We start from the raw sequence: 13,650 nt of genomic DNA on the forward strand, positions 1-13,650 counted from the left end.
ATGTTATTAACTTATTACCTTGATACAGCTAATGCTGCTATTCAAAATGCAGCCTGTCCGCTCTCCTTTGCTGGGCGACGGGCATTGGGCCAGGCGGCTATTGTGTGTTATATGAGCAGAGACGTGAGTTGTCACTCACGTCTCTGCTCCGCAAAGGCCCATGGGAGGAGTGGCTGCGGCTGGGCATGCGCGGCATGCCCTAACGTGGCCATCTTGCTTTCTCCTCCTGTAGCCTCGCCAGAATGAGCTTCTGTGCAGAAGCTCATTCTGACCTGGCTTACGCTGCACTCCGATTGGACAGGTGAGGGACAGCCGCCGCCGGTGGGGAGGATGAAAAGCATCACGTCACGCGATAGGGGGGCAGTGGCAGGCAGGGGGGATGGTTATTTGCAGAGCCTGGATGCCCACAAGGCATTCAAGTCGCCCCTAGGCATTTGCTTATTATGCCTATTCCTAGGGCCGGCTCTGGTTGCACCCATGCTCACACATGATTAACATCCACACATACTTATTTGACCTGGCTGGTCCATATTGCCAGTTGTACATAACACCATCCCGAAATGACATGAGATAGCAGTGAAAAACTAAGCTTTTCGTCGCTTTGTACGTTTAGCCAGCCTGCCTTCCGAAATGGCTGCATCAACAAAAACTATGCACATGTGCAGAGATTAATCCTTCATGCTCAGACCTCTGATTTCTCCCCTGCATAGTTCTTCATAAATACAGTGAAGCAGTAAAATAGTCACTACTGTACTTCAAACAGAATCCTTAGTGAGAATGCAATAGGGTACAAGTTTGTAAAAGTGCTGATCCTTATGTGATTTTACAAAAATCAGCGCTTTAAATCTTGTGATAAAATGGGCAAAAAAGTGTTATGGTTACAAATGTATTGCATTCCTTCCTTAACTTATATGCTTAGTTCATTTTATGCCTCTGGTGTAAAGGAGCAGTCCAATATTCAAATAGGGGAGCAACAACAACTGTTACCCCAAATGCCGCCAAACATCACTAGCAGTTGGTGTGACTCCCCTATTTGAATATTGAACTGTGCTGCAGCCCCACCTCTCAAGCGGCCACTTGACCCTGACAATGAGCTTACAGTTGATCCATGTAGCTTTGTCACCCAATCACCTCGGTCGAGAGGAAATATTTTAGCCCTTTTCACCCTCTAAGGAGTCTAATTTCGAAAAACCCTGCTTAGTGGGTGCCTACATCATAGAAGGCATATACTCCCCAAATTACATATGTCTAGGTCCAGGAGTTTGGGATGGGCGTTGATGAGTCAGTAAGACACCACATTTGTTTTTATATATATGTTTCCATTATAAACAATTATTTCACTAATTTGTGGTACCCAGTATATTGAATATATAATTATGCAATGTCATATTTTAGTTACTCTAAGAAGGATGTTTATAGCTGTTGAGGTACAGTAGTTATTATCTTCTTGTGAACCTTTTGCTGTGGCTATTTTTGTCACCGCCAATTTTTGTCACTGTATACTTTGCTAACTTAAGGTTGTGCATTATAAAACATCTTTTTGGGGGGTTTGGTAAGTAATATGGGTTCCTCTGTGATACCCAACATCAATGTTTGGTGTCTGTGTCTTTTCATGCTGCCATTCACAGCCATAAGTTAGGCAGGAATCGGTATGTAATGCCGGCTGTCAAGATGCCTACTGTCAAAATACAGACAGCGGCATCCCAATGGTTGGTACCCCGACAGGGGTCGGGTAACTATACTTACCCTCCCCCCTTCTGCCCTAACCCTCCCTTCTAGTAGCCTAACCCTCCCCAGCCCGCACACTAACCCTCCCCATTAGTGCCTAAACCTAAGTCTACCCTTTCATGCCAAAACCTAACCCTCCCCCCTTAGTGCCTAACCCCCCCAATGGTGCCTAACCCTAACCCCCCCCAAAAAAAAACATGATGCTAACCCCTCTATCTGCCTAAACCTAACCCTCCCCTCCCACGGCTAACGCTAAGGGCATCCCAGACTTACCTCGTTCAGGCAGCCATCCTTCTGCATTCCGACATCGGAATTAAGATGTTTCGATACCTATCTTAACTTCCTTGTCGGGCTTCCGCTGTCAGGATTTAGACCAGCGGCATAGCGGCTGCTGGTCTCATAACTACATCCCATCAGGCAAACCTTCCAACATTGAAGATAGACAGATTGGGACAGGGGATGTGGCCCCTTCCCTGAGGGCATTTCTACAATTGAAAAAACACTAGGTTGCCCCTTATCTATCTATCTCCTGTCTTGTCCCCCTCATAGCACTCTTCAATGGCAGGTAGGCTCTGTAGACCAGCAGTGAGCAAATATATCTCCTTGGCAATTAGGACAATGCAGTTCTGAGCATGACAGTGGGACAGAGCCCTGAAAATGGGCCAATCCTACTAATGGGAAGGTTGGGAGATAGGTGTTAGGTCTCCAACAGTAGCTTCGAAGAAAATGTATTCATCATCACTTAATTTATACAAAAGCAGGTGAAAATTAACACTTTCACAGTTTGTATACTTTAAGTATCAGGGCCATTCATCAAGTTCCGAAAAAAGCATTTTCTTCAGAACTTGGTGGTGTTACTGTGCACCATCCTGAGATGGTGTGCAGCCCCCAATAATCTTCACAGACTGCTGTTTACACATCAGCCAGCAGAGGGTGCAGCCAGCAGAGGGATCTATTCTGATCCCTCCTTGGTGTATCTGCATAACTCAGAGAGCTGAGAGCTTCGGCTACCTCTCTCCTAAGCCTGCATGGCTCAGCAGCCCTGTGTCTCCAGACTCCACACTGCCTCCGGCTCCGACTCACCTGCTTAGTGAAGTTCCTCCTCCTGTCTAGGCTCTACGGCACCACTGTGGGTAGGGAGAGGATACAGGTGAGAGTGTGCGGGGGAGGGGGGAGAGGATACTGGTGAATGGATATGGTGGGATGGGACACAGAAGCACAGGTAAATGGATGCGGGGAGGAGAGATGACACAGAGGACACCGGAGAGAGGATGTGGGGCACAGCATCACTGATGAGATGATGCAGAGGGGGGGTTACACACAACAGCGAGGTGTGCAAGGCACACAGACAGCGGCGGGGTGGGGGGCTGCAACTGTGAGCGGGGGGGACACATGCACTGGCTGCGGTGGGGAAATGTATAGGGACATGGTACGTGTCCGCAAAAAGAGCAGTTTTTCAGAAGTGATATTTTAGTTAATGAATGAATGAATGCCCACAAACTGGTTTTTTTTTTAAATCACAGGTAGTTTCAAACATAATTATCACTAGTAATAATTATTTAATGATGAATAGACCCCTGTGTCTGAAAGGCACCACAATCTATGCCTACATCGAACTTACTGTATGCAACTAAATTATATTTCCAGTGTTGTAGATGGGAGATATATAATATTTACCTAAGGTATGTGTAACCATAGACAGGAAGACTCTGTATCTGTAACCCATGTGAACCCAAGTCACTACAAGCATGTTATGTGATGTGAACCCAAGTCACTACAAGCATGTTATGTGATGTGAACCCAAGTCACTACAAGCATGTTATGTGAACCCAAGTCACTACAAGCATGTTATGTTATGTGAACCAAAGTCACTACAAGTATGTTAAGTGAACCCAAGTCACTACAAGCATGTTATGTTATGTGAACCCAAGTCACTACAAGCATGTTAAGTGAACCCAAGTCACTACAAGCATGTTATGTTATGTGAACCCAAGTCACTACAAGCATGTTAAGTGAACCCAAGTCACTACAAGCATGTTATGTTATGTGAACCCAAGTCACTACAAGCATGTTATGTTATGTGAACCCAAGTCACTACAAGTATGTTATGTGAACCCAAGTCACTACAAGCATGTTATGTGATGTGAACCCAAGTCACTACAAGCATGTTTTGTTATGTGAACCCAAGTCACTACAAGCATGTTATGTGATGTGAACCCATGTCACTACAAGTATGTTATGTGAACCCAAGTCACTACAAGCATGTTATGTTATGTGAACCCAAGTCACTACAAGTATGTTATGTTATGTGAACCCAAGTCACTACAAGTTTGTTATGTGAACCCAAGTCACTACAAGCATGTTATGTGATGTGAACCCAAGTCACTACAAGCATGTTATGTGATGTGAACCCAAGTCACTACAAGTATGTTATGTGAACCCAAGTCACTACAAGTATGTTATGTTATGTGAACCCAAGTCACTACAAGTATGTTATGTGAACCCAAGTCACTACAAGTATGTTATGTGAACCCAAGTCACTACAAGTATGTTATGTGAACCCAAGTCAATAAAAGCATGTTCAATTTAGGTTTCATTTTTGTGATAGTTTTCATTTCATTTTAGAATCCTTATTAGAATTCAACAAGAAATAAATAAAAAAGAAGAAAAGAAAGGACTGTTTTCAATGAGGTAAGCACTGAACTGTTTGTAAACATATTTTAAAATAGAGTCCTACAATACTATGAATATATATATATAAACAGAGAATGTGTAGGCGGCACTACACTGGTTTCAAAGTAACACTCGCTACCACAACATATGCACAGCGGAGGGAGGCAACACCGGTAGCCATAGTGAAAAAATAACAGTGTGTACCTTCACCAATGAAACATAGTTTCTATTATAAAAACAACAGTAACATACTGCTACTGTATAATCAACAAAGATTACAAGAGTCTGCAGCATCTAGGACCTCATTCAGAGTCGGTCGTTGCGGCCGCACGGTCGTAAGGTAAAAGGGGCCGGATATGCAAATGAAGCGCTCGCAAGTTGCGTCGTAAAGATGGGATCGTTAGCTGGACGAGCGAGGGGAGGATGCGGCCGTAAGACTAAAAATACGTCCCCTTCTCGTTCACATTACACATCATCTCCGGCATATAAGGATTAATCGAGACCATCGGGAACCATCGGAGCTGCTCGTAGAGCTTAAGGTTGACCATACCCTCTCTTAAGCACTACGATCTAGTCAGTGTAAAAACCTCCCATGTCACATGTGCCATGATACTACTTTGTTAATTATGCACTTTCATAAAACGTCGTTTGCATAGTCAGGCACGCCTGCATTCGGATCTCCACTCCCCCGTTCACAAGCACCTTCCCCTGTTACCACCCACAAACGCCTCATCCTGTCACTCAAACTAACGACCTGGCTGTGTTCAAGGAGAGAGCAATTTCTGATCGTAATAGCTAGTTTGCGCACGCGCATTGCAAATTTTACGCATGCGCAGTTTAGCGAACATCGGTGGCGTACGACCGAGCGATTCTAACACTTTCACTTTCAGGGGTCTATTCATTATGTTAATTTTCGGAGTCTGGACGGACCCCGATAATTAACATCCTAATTCACCATTGCTCCGGCACAGAGACAGCTGATTCGAAAATCAGCTGTCTCCTCGACTGTTTTCACTGCTTTCAGAATAGTGAAACTTAGCACTGACGAGTCTGACTCGGCTGTGCTAGTGTGCCCACATGAACTAGACAAAGCCCCGGCATTGGGCAGAAGGAGCCAGACAGGGGCGGAGGGATCAGCAGTGAGGTTACAAGGTGTGTGCGGGGGGTGCGGCCCGCACCCGGGTGTCACCCGCCGAGGGGTGACACCAAGGTGCAGGATCCCCCTCAGTGACAGGAGCCGGGTGCTGCACTATAGCAAAAAGTGCAGCACTCTGCTCCTGTCAGTGAGGGAGCCGGCACTGCCCATGCCCGCACCTCCTGCACCCCCCGCCGGTACCACCCCATTGATACCTAATGTATCATACGGTTCGCGCCGCAAGGCCACGCCCCTCCAGAAGATCCGACATACGAGGCCACGCCCCCGACACACCCTCCCGAAGACCACGCCCCCATTTCGGCAGGTGCCGCGCGCATGGCGTCCCTCCCCGCACCGGGTGTCACTGTGGGGAGGGACGCCACTGGGGATCAGCATAGTTTTATTAACAAATTTGCATATTTTTTAATAAAAAATATACTTAATCAGGTTTAAACAGCTAATATTTAAATAATTTGATAATAAAGAAAATTGTATGCACATTTTTGGACAAAATATTAGCCAGTTAGATAGTTGACTGTCATGAAGCTATAAATGAATAAATATATTTTAGTGCAAATAGATTTTTATTAGTTTATAATAAACAAATTTAACAAAGACAATTTTGGCAGTAAATATCAAAAATATTTTAAAAACTTACATTCTCATTTTAAGTGTAAAAGTGTGCAATACAAAATAAGCTTTACCCACTGATATACTGTATTTAAATAACCACAAGACATTTGTAAGATACAGTATTAAAAAAAAAAAAGACATTACTACTTTTCCTTTACCCACTCATTGTGTTTAAACCCCCTACAGAGAAAAACTTTTGGTTTATTTTATGTTTTTATTTCTTTCTAGGCTTGAAACTCAAAAAGGTCAGCCAGTTAGTAATTTGCATTACCCTCATGCACAAGGAACTTCCAATGCAAGTAAGTGAACGTTTCTCCTATTATGTGACTAAGAAGTGCTACTGTACGTTGTTCTAGTGGATCTGCCACGTACCGTGGAACTTGAAACGAAGACACATCCAGATTTCACACAATGCACAGAGAGTTACTTAAGAGTAAGTACTGGCTCCCAATGGATAAAGACACATCTCAATCAAATTATTTTCCTTCTCGTTGATGTATCTCGGAAAGTTCTGCCCAGCAGTGAAACAGGCACCATAAAAAAATGAGTCATAAATAATGAAAAACAAACAGATCAATAAAAAATATACAGTTTAATATATGCAATTACAAGAGGTTTATAACAAATCATAAAACAACTGCATGCATTCATTCATCCAATTATCCCTGTAGTGGCTTTTAGATGTAAAGAAGGCATATGAATAGAAGGTGATAGCAGTCCTGGGATTCAACAATCCTTCTTGATATCCTCCACCAGATGGTCAAAGTGTGGCCAGGTCCTCAGTGGTTTATCCTCTCTACTGCTAATGGATTTCTATAGATGATTTACCTTTATCGAAGCCGTCTGTCGAAAGACTTCAGCAGGAATGAGAATATACCGCAGAGGACCCGGCCATGCATTGACCATCTGGTGGAGAATATCAAGATGGACTGTTGGATCCCGGGACAATAGAGAGGAGGAAAGGAATGTCATTTAGATGTGCCTTTATCTTTTAGGAGCCAGTAACAGTATTTTACTCATAAGAAACTTTCTTCAAGAGTGAATTCTGGATGTGGAAGAAAAAAATTGCACTTTCCCATATTGTTGTTTCTGATATTTTTTCTTTTTATATTCGTGAAATATTTTGAAGTAATTAATTAGATTTGGAACACACAGCACCTTTAAGCGAATTACACTTTTTCTTATTCATTTTTGTTTCATCTTTGTTTTAAAGTGTAAGATGGTCACTGGGTTTCTTTATTTTTTAAATTGTTAGAAATGGTAGGTGCGCTGATTTTTATTTTAAATTTTTTGTAAATACTGTTTCATGTGGCAACATTTTAATCCATAGGGGCCTATGTATCAAACCTGGGAGAGAGATAAAATTGTGAGAGATAAAGTACTAACCAATCAGCTTCCAATTTACATTTTGCAGGCTGTGTTTAAAAAGTTTTGATACATAGGTCTCATAGAGAGAAAGTACTGGCTGTCCTTTTAAATTAATTTGCTAAATATGAACCATTTTTTAATAATTATTATCCCTGATTTTAGCCATTGATTTCCTGTCAACTGGAAATTATACTGTATATAATGTTTCATCTGCACGTTAGCGGGAGCTGAAATTGATAGCTTTTTTTATTGAAATTCTGGGGTGACATTGACACATCTATTTGGGCCATAAGTGTGGGAATTGTTTTCCTTGGCTCTGGAGAACCCTGGAGGGAAGGTCCATATAGGCCACATCTCTTCTAGAACTCACTTCTACAAACTCTCACTTTAGTAAATTTACCCCTATGTATCGTTTTAATAATTAAAAACTCAGAATTTCCAGTAATTATTTTTCTATGCTGAACAATCTGGAAAAGTGTAACTCTTTTTACATTGCTACTGTATGGCGTATGTGGTTTCTCACATGGACTTACTATACCTCTGGCCCTGGTTTTGTTTGGATAACACAGTCATCTCATTCTCTCACTTTTTCTCAGAGGTTTAAGTGTAGAAGGGCCCTTGCCCAAGCAAGTTTTGTACTTTAGTGACACAGGTATAATACAGTATGACTGTAAAAGAAAGAATTTGAAAGGCAGCAGGCTGAAACAATTAACTTTACTAAAATATCATATCCTTTCTTTACAGTGTATCAGCTTAGTTGCAGAAATGCAGTAGCTGCAGCTCAGGCTTATAGAACAGTTCATTTTATAAAAAAAAATTAGTGACCCACCCCGACTTTGCATGGGAGCAATTTCATCTCGCCACAGCCCCCTGCATCTTATAATGACCTACGCCATGTCACCACAGTCCAGTGCATCTCTCCACAACCCCCTGCTTCTTACTCCTGCCCCCTGCATCTCACAACAGCCTCTGGCTTCTTACCTCTGCCCCCTGCATCTCACTACAGCATCCTATATTTCACCAAAGCCCCTTGCATCACACCACAGGCCTCTGTATCCCACATAACCCCCCACTCCTCACTCCTGCATCTCACTAGTGTCACCACAAACCCCCCCTGCTGTTGCCCTGCAGCTGGCTGGCACCCAGCCACTGAGATGCCCCTGGAAGGGCAGGATGATCATGGATGAGAGTTTCGTATTGAAGCTACCGTAACAATTATCAGCAGCATGTCCACGTGGCTGGGGCACCTTTGCATATTAGCCTCCATGTGCACCCCTTCCTGGCTGTAGAACATAACGATGTACAATGTCCTCTTTGCACAATGTACACTATATTTCTTAGGCTTTCTGTTGAGTTTTCTCACTGTGGTGCCCCACCCAAGAACAGCGCTGACTTCCATGGGAGGTATCTCCTGTTCTATGAGGGCTTATGGCTGAGTAGGAACATCACGCTGGAGATGGAGCACTTCACATTGAAGGAGTGTTATGGGTGGAGTCCATGTGCAGGTTCAGTGTAGAGATGGACATCTGAATCCAATGGTTACTAACCATCAATGTTTTTGTTCTGATGGTAGTGTTTGTGCCATTTTCTGGTGGCTGTCCGATGTTTACCACCATCGAATGGAAATCATTTGATGGCGTTCCAATGGTTGGTTGTTCTTTTATTTCCAGATCTTTTGCTTCACCTGGCACTTTCTTGGCTACTGTGTCTGCATCAGGGCATCTTCATGGGTTGCATTGGAGGCTGTCTCTCTCTCTGTCTGCCTCAAATGTGACCCTGCTCAGTCACTGAATCTCTTCCACTTTAGGCTGCTACTAAGCAACAGGGCACATTGCTTTCTCTGATGAGCTCGCATTGGGCCTGATTCAGACCCACTTGCGAGCGGCTGTCCGCTCGCAAGTGGGTCGATGATGTGCACTGAGCATGCGCACGACGGAGGGAGCTCCGTTGTGCGCATGCGCGAGATGCGACGAGCGAAGGACTTTCCTTCGCTCGTTGTGTCTGATCAAAGGGGGCGTGCTGTCGATGTTGATTGACAGCACGCCCCCTTTGGTGGGCGTGCCGGGGGTGTGCCTCCCAGACGGAGGCATTCCCAAGGGAACGCCTACCGTCAGAAGCCGGCCCACTGACATCACTAGTGATGTCAGTGGGAGTGATTTTGGCTCTGATAGAGCCAAAATCACTCCAGGGCTTGTGGTCGAAAACCCCGACCACAGGCTTCTGGTTGCACTAGCGATGGTCGCGGTGGTCAAGACCATCGCGGCCATCAACCTGCACGCTCGTATAGGCTGTGGGTGGTGACCCACAGCTATACGAGCGTCCAGGAGGGCGCTCCATAATTATGGAGGACGGCCCTCATTCAGAGCGTGCGCTCTGCTCAGAGCATCCGGCTCTGAATGAGGGCCATTGTCTGTTGTTGTTTCAGCACCCTGGTCAGCTCCTATACAGCAACTTGGTGAAAAAAAAAATTTCTATTACTTTGCTTCACTAAAATCATCACTGCTCGGCTCCCTTTTTTCACAGATGAATAGTTCATACACCTAAACCTTCCTTGACCAAAACTGGATAGAACAGTGAAAAACCCATCAAAATCCATCCAGTGGTTCAAGAGAGTAGCCCGAACAAGCAAGCAGGCACATCCCTAAACCAGGGAATTTCTTTCTTTCTGTCTCTTTCTTTCTGTCTCTCTGTCTCTCTCTCTCTCTCTCTCTCAAATAGAGAGAGAGATGAACAATTTAATACCCTCTCACTCTAGGTTTTTCATGCACGCACAAGGTATCCACTATCATGGTAGTTATTTGCCTGCACCAATAGGTGGAGAGTGTACATTAAAATAACCAAGACTTGAGAACTGTGGGCCTGATTTAGAGGTGGACGGAATTGCACAGCTGCACAGAAGCAGCTGTGCAATTTCGGCCATTTAAACTGCAAATGCAGTAGGAGGTGTCACATACCTCCTTGCTGCATTTGCATGATCCCAGCACTGTGGCCCAGGTCGCAGCCTGGGGTTACCATTGAACCAATTGCGACCATCGGTCACGATTGTTGTCGATGCTCCATTGGCCAGGCTGCGGGAGCTAAAGCTTCCCGCAGCCTGGCCGGGTCCTGGCAGCTTGCGATGCCAGGAAGTCTGCGTGCACCCATGTAGACCCTACAGGTCTGGGGCATTCCCTGGCAGCGTTCCCGGAAACAGGGGAGTGTTATCCCCATTTTCCAGGAGGGATGAGGCCAGGGTCTGCATCGGGCATAAAGACTTCCTCGCCTCGCAAGCTGCCAGGACCCGGCCAGGCTGCAGGATGCTTTAGCTCCCGCAGCCTGGCCAATGGAACATCGATAACAATCATGACTAATGGTCGCGATTGTTTCGATGGTGACCGCAGGCTGCGACCTGGGCCATAGCGCTGGGATTACGCAAATGCAGCAAGGAGGTATGTGACACCTCCTTCTGTATTTGCATTTTAAATGGACGAAATTGCACAGCTCCTTGTGTGCGGCTGTGCAATTCTGTCCATCTCTGAATCAGGCCCTTTATTAGGCTAACTCGCAGTCTATTACATGCTGTGGACAAGGGGAACTTATTTTTATATACAGGCAAAACTCTAAATAAAAAATGCTTTAAGTTTATATAACAGAAATCACCAACAGAGCTAAAGTATTTTAATAAAAGGGTTAAATTGGTCACACTATAACAATTGTAAAATAAGACACAGGGAACACTATTATCTTCTTTAGGCTCAATTTGTTATTAGTAAAGCTCCTCTCCTGTCACTGCCAGCACACAGAGGACCTCATTCAGAGCCGGACGCTATTTGCGCTCGCTCGTTCAAAAAAAGGGGCTGGCTATTTAAATTGAGCGCTCGCTCTCTGCGGTCTGTTGACGCCTCTATGTCTGAGCGAGCGAACGAAACATGCGCTCACTATTTTGTAAAGACGCCCCCTGGCCGTTCGCATCATACGTCATCTCCGCTATTTATTAGATTAATCGAGTACATCGAAAGGGGTCTGAGCTGCTCGCAGTGCTTGTGGTAGGTTTTACTTCCCGCAATCACTGCGAGCAGTTCAGGCTAAAAGACAACCAAGTGACGTGGTCGATGACGCTCCTTTACTAATTATGCACACCCATTAAACGCCCGTTTTGACCGTTTGGCACGCCTGCATTCGGGTCTCCACTCCCCGTTTTCAAGCACCTTCCCCTGTTACCACCCACAAACGCCTCATTCTGTCACTCAAATTAGCAGTCCCTCACTGTTTTGCGAGCGCACGATTTCTGACCGCAATGACTGGTTGGCGCATGCGCATTACGACCCATACGCATGCGGATGTGCGAACATCGCGCATGCGCACGAGCGGCTCTGAATCAGGCCCAGAGGCCCTCATCCAGAGGCGGTCACAAGAAGCGACCGCTTGCTCTGAATGAGGGCAGCCGCTTGCTTTTCCTAGTGCAGCCTCCTGGTCGCTAGCTAAGCTGTGGGTTACCACCCACAGCTTAGCGACCGACCAGGTTGATGGTCACGATGGTCAAGACCATCGCGACCATCGGGGCTTGCGATGAGACCCTAAGGTTGGGTCTCGGCAACCGCAAGCAGGAAGCTCCCCACTGACATCACTGCTGATGTCAGTGCGGCCGCCCACAAAATGGTAGGCGTTCCCTAAGAAATGCCTCCGTTCGTGAAACCACCCCCCACCACACCTACAAAACGGGCCAAGCTGTCAATCAACATCGACAGCCGGCCCTTTTGTAGTGAGCTCCGGAGCAAGAGAGTCTCTCTCTCGCTCCGGGGCTTGCGCACGTGCAGTGCGGCCGCTGTGCTGTGCAGGACCAAAACATCGACCCGGTTGCGAGCGCGCAGCGCTTGCGACTGGGTCTGAATGAGGTCCAGAGTCCCTGCTTCAATTTGTTCCATTTCTGGATTACACACAAATCTACAAGACCCACAGGGAACAAGGATGAAAATATAAGATAGCTTGTCCATAGCTGTGATAACTCTCTTTCATATCTGCCATCATGGGCTTTATAAAGTGTGGAGATAAGCTTGCACAATGGTTTGTCCTTTCTGTGCCCTAATTGACCCTCTCAGTGCATAATATACCTACCAAAATATAGACATGTTATCAAGACAAAATAGGTCTGACCTCAATTGGACTAAAATTCGCACTCATCTGCCCACTCTGGGCCTAATTCAGACCCGCTTGCGAGCGCAGGACGCTCGCAGGCTTGTCGATGGTGCCCGAATGCACATGCGCACGATGGAGGGAGCTTCATCATGTGCATGCGCGAGACCCGGCGAGCGACGAGGAAGCCGTCGCTCGGGGTCTCGCACCAAAGGGGGCGTGCTGTCACTGGTGAGTGACAGCACGCCCCCTTTGGTGGGCGTGCCGGGGGCGTGGCTGCCAGATGGAGGCGTTCCCATGGGAACGCCTACCGTCTGGATCCGGCCCCACTGACATCAGTAGTGATGTCAGAGGGAGTAACTTTGGCTCTGATAGAGCCAAAATCACTCCAGGGCTTGCGGCCACGAGACCCTACCGCAGGGTCTCGTCGCAAGCCCGATGGTCGCGATGGTCTTGACCATCGCGACAATCATCATGGACGCTCGCTATAGCTGTGGGTGGTAACCCTCAGCTATGCGAGCGTCCAAGAGGCCGCTCCATTTTTAGGTAGGAGGGCCCTGATTCAGAGCAAGCGCTCTGGTCAGAGCGTCCGGCTCTGAATCAGGCCCTCTGTCCCTTTCAAATAACACAAATTCCCTGTGAAATATAGGGCACTTTGGAACTATTTGGAGTTCTACTATCAGCTGTAAGTGCCAGATTAGTGCACTTATAGAGCAGGCTAAGATAGGAACAGTCTTTGCAGAATGTTTCTCCGCAGGGTGATTAGTGTGTGTACTGTTGAATATGTGTGTACTGTTGAAGATGGTATAGAAGCGCACATGTACACACCAGCGGATACCCTGTAGTCACTATACAGCACAGTACTTAACCAGTGTACTTATTTATCTAAAAACTAAATCTTAGCCCAGGCGAGATTACTGGACGTGTGGCAGGACTCCATCTACTATTTGGGATTTACAGCAAAGCTCCCCCGTGAAACCCGTCTGCAGTTGCCGAAACCC

The 13,650-nt window shown here is 46.0% G+C and overlaps 1 protein-coding gene across 1 annotated transcript in view; it reads left to right on the forward strand.

Moving 5' to 3' along the window:
* LCP2 (lymphocyte cytosolic protein 2) overlaps positions 1-13,650 on the forward strand; it is a 197,971-nt gene that overhangs the window by 87,376 nt on the left and 96,945 nt on the right. The window contains exons 4-5 of the mRNA XM_088465046.1: positions 4,354-4,419; positions 6,398-6,468. Coding sequence (XP_088321172.1) covers positions 4,354-4,419; positions 6,398-6,468 — 137 coding nt within the window. The remainder of the gene's footprint in view (positions 1-4,353; positions 4,420-6,397; positions 6,469-13,650) is intronic.

Source organism: Taudactylus pleione, unplaced genomic scaffold (genome assembly GCF_031769625.1).
Source record: "Taudactylus pleione unplaced genomic scaffold, aTauple2 ptg001827l, whole genome shotgun sequence".
Classification (NCBI taxonomy): domain Eukaryota; kingdom Metazoa; phylum Chordata; class Amphibia; order Anura; family Myobatrachidae; genus Taudactylus; species Taudactylus pleione.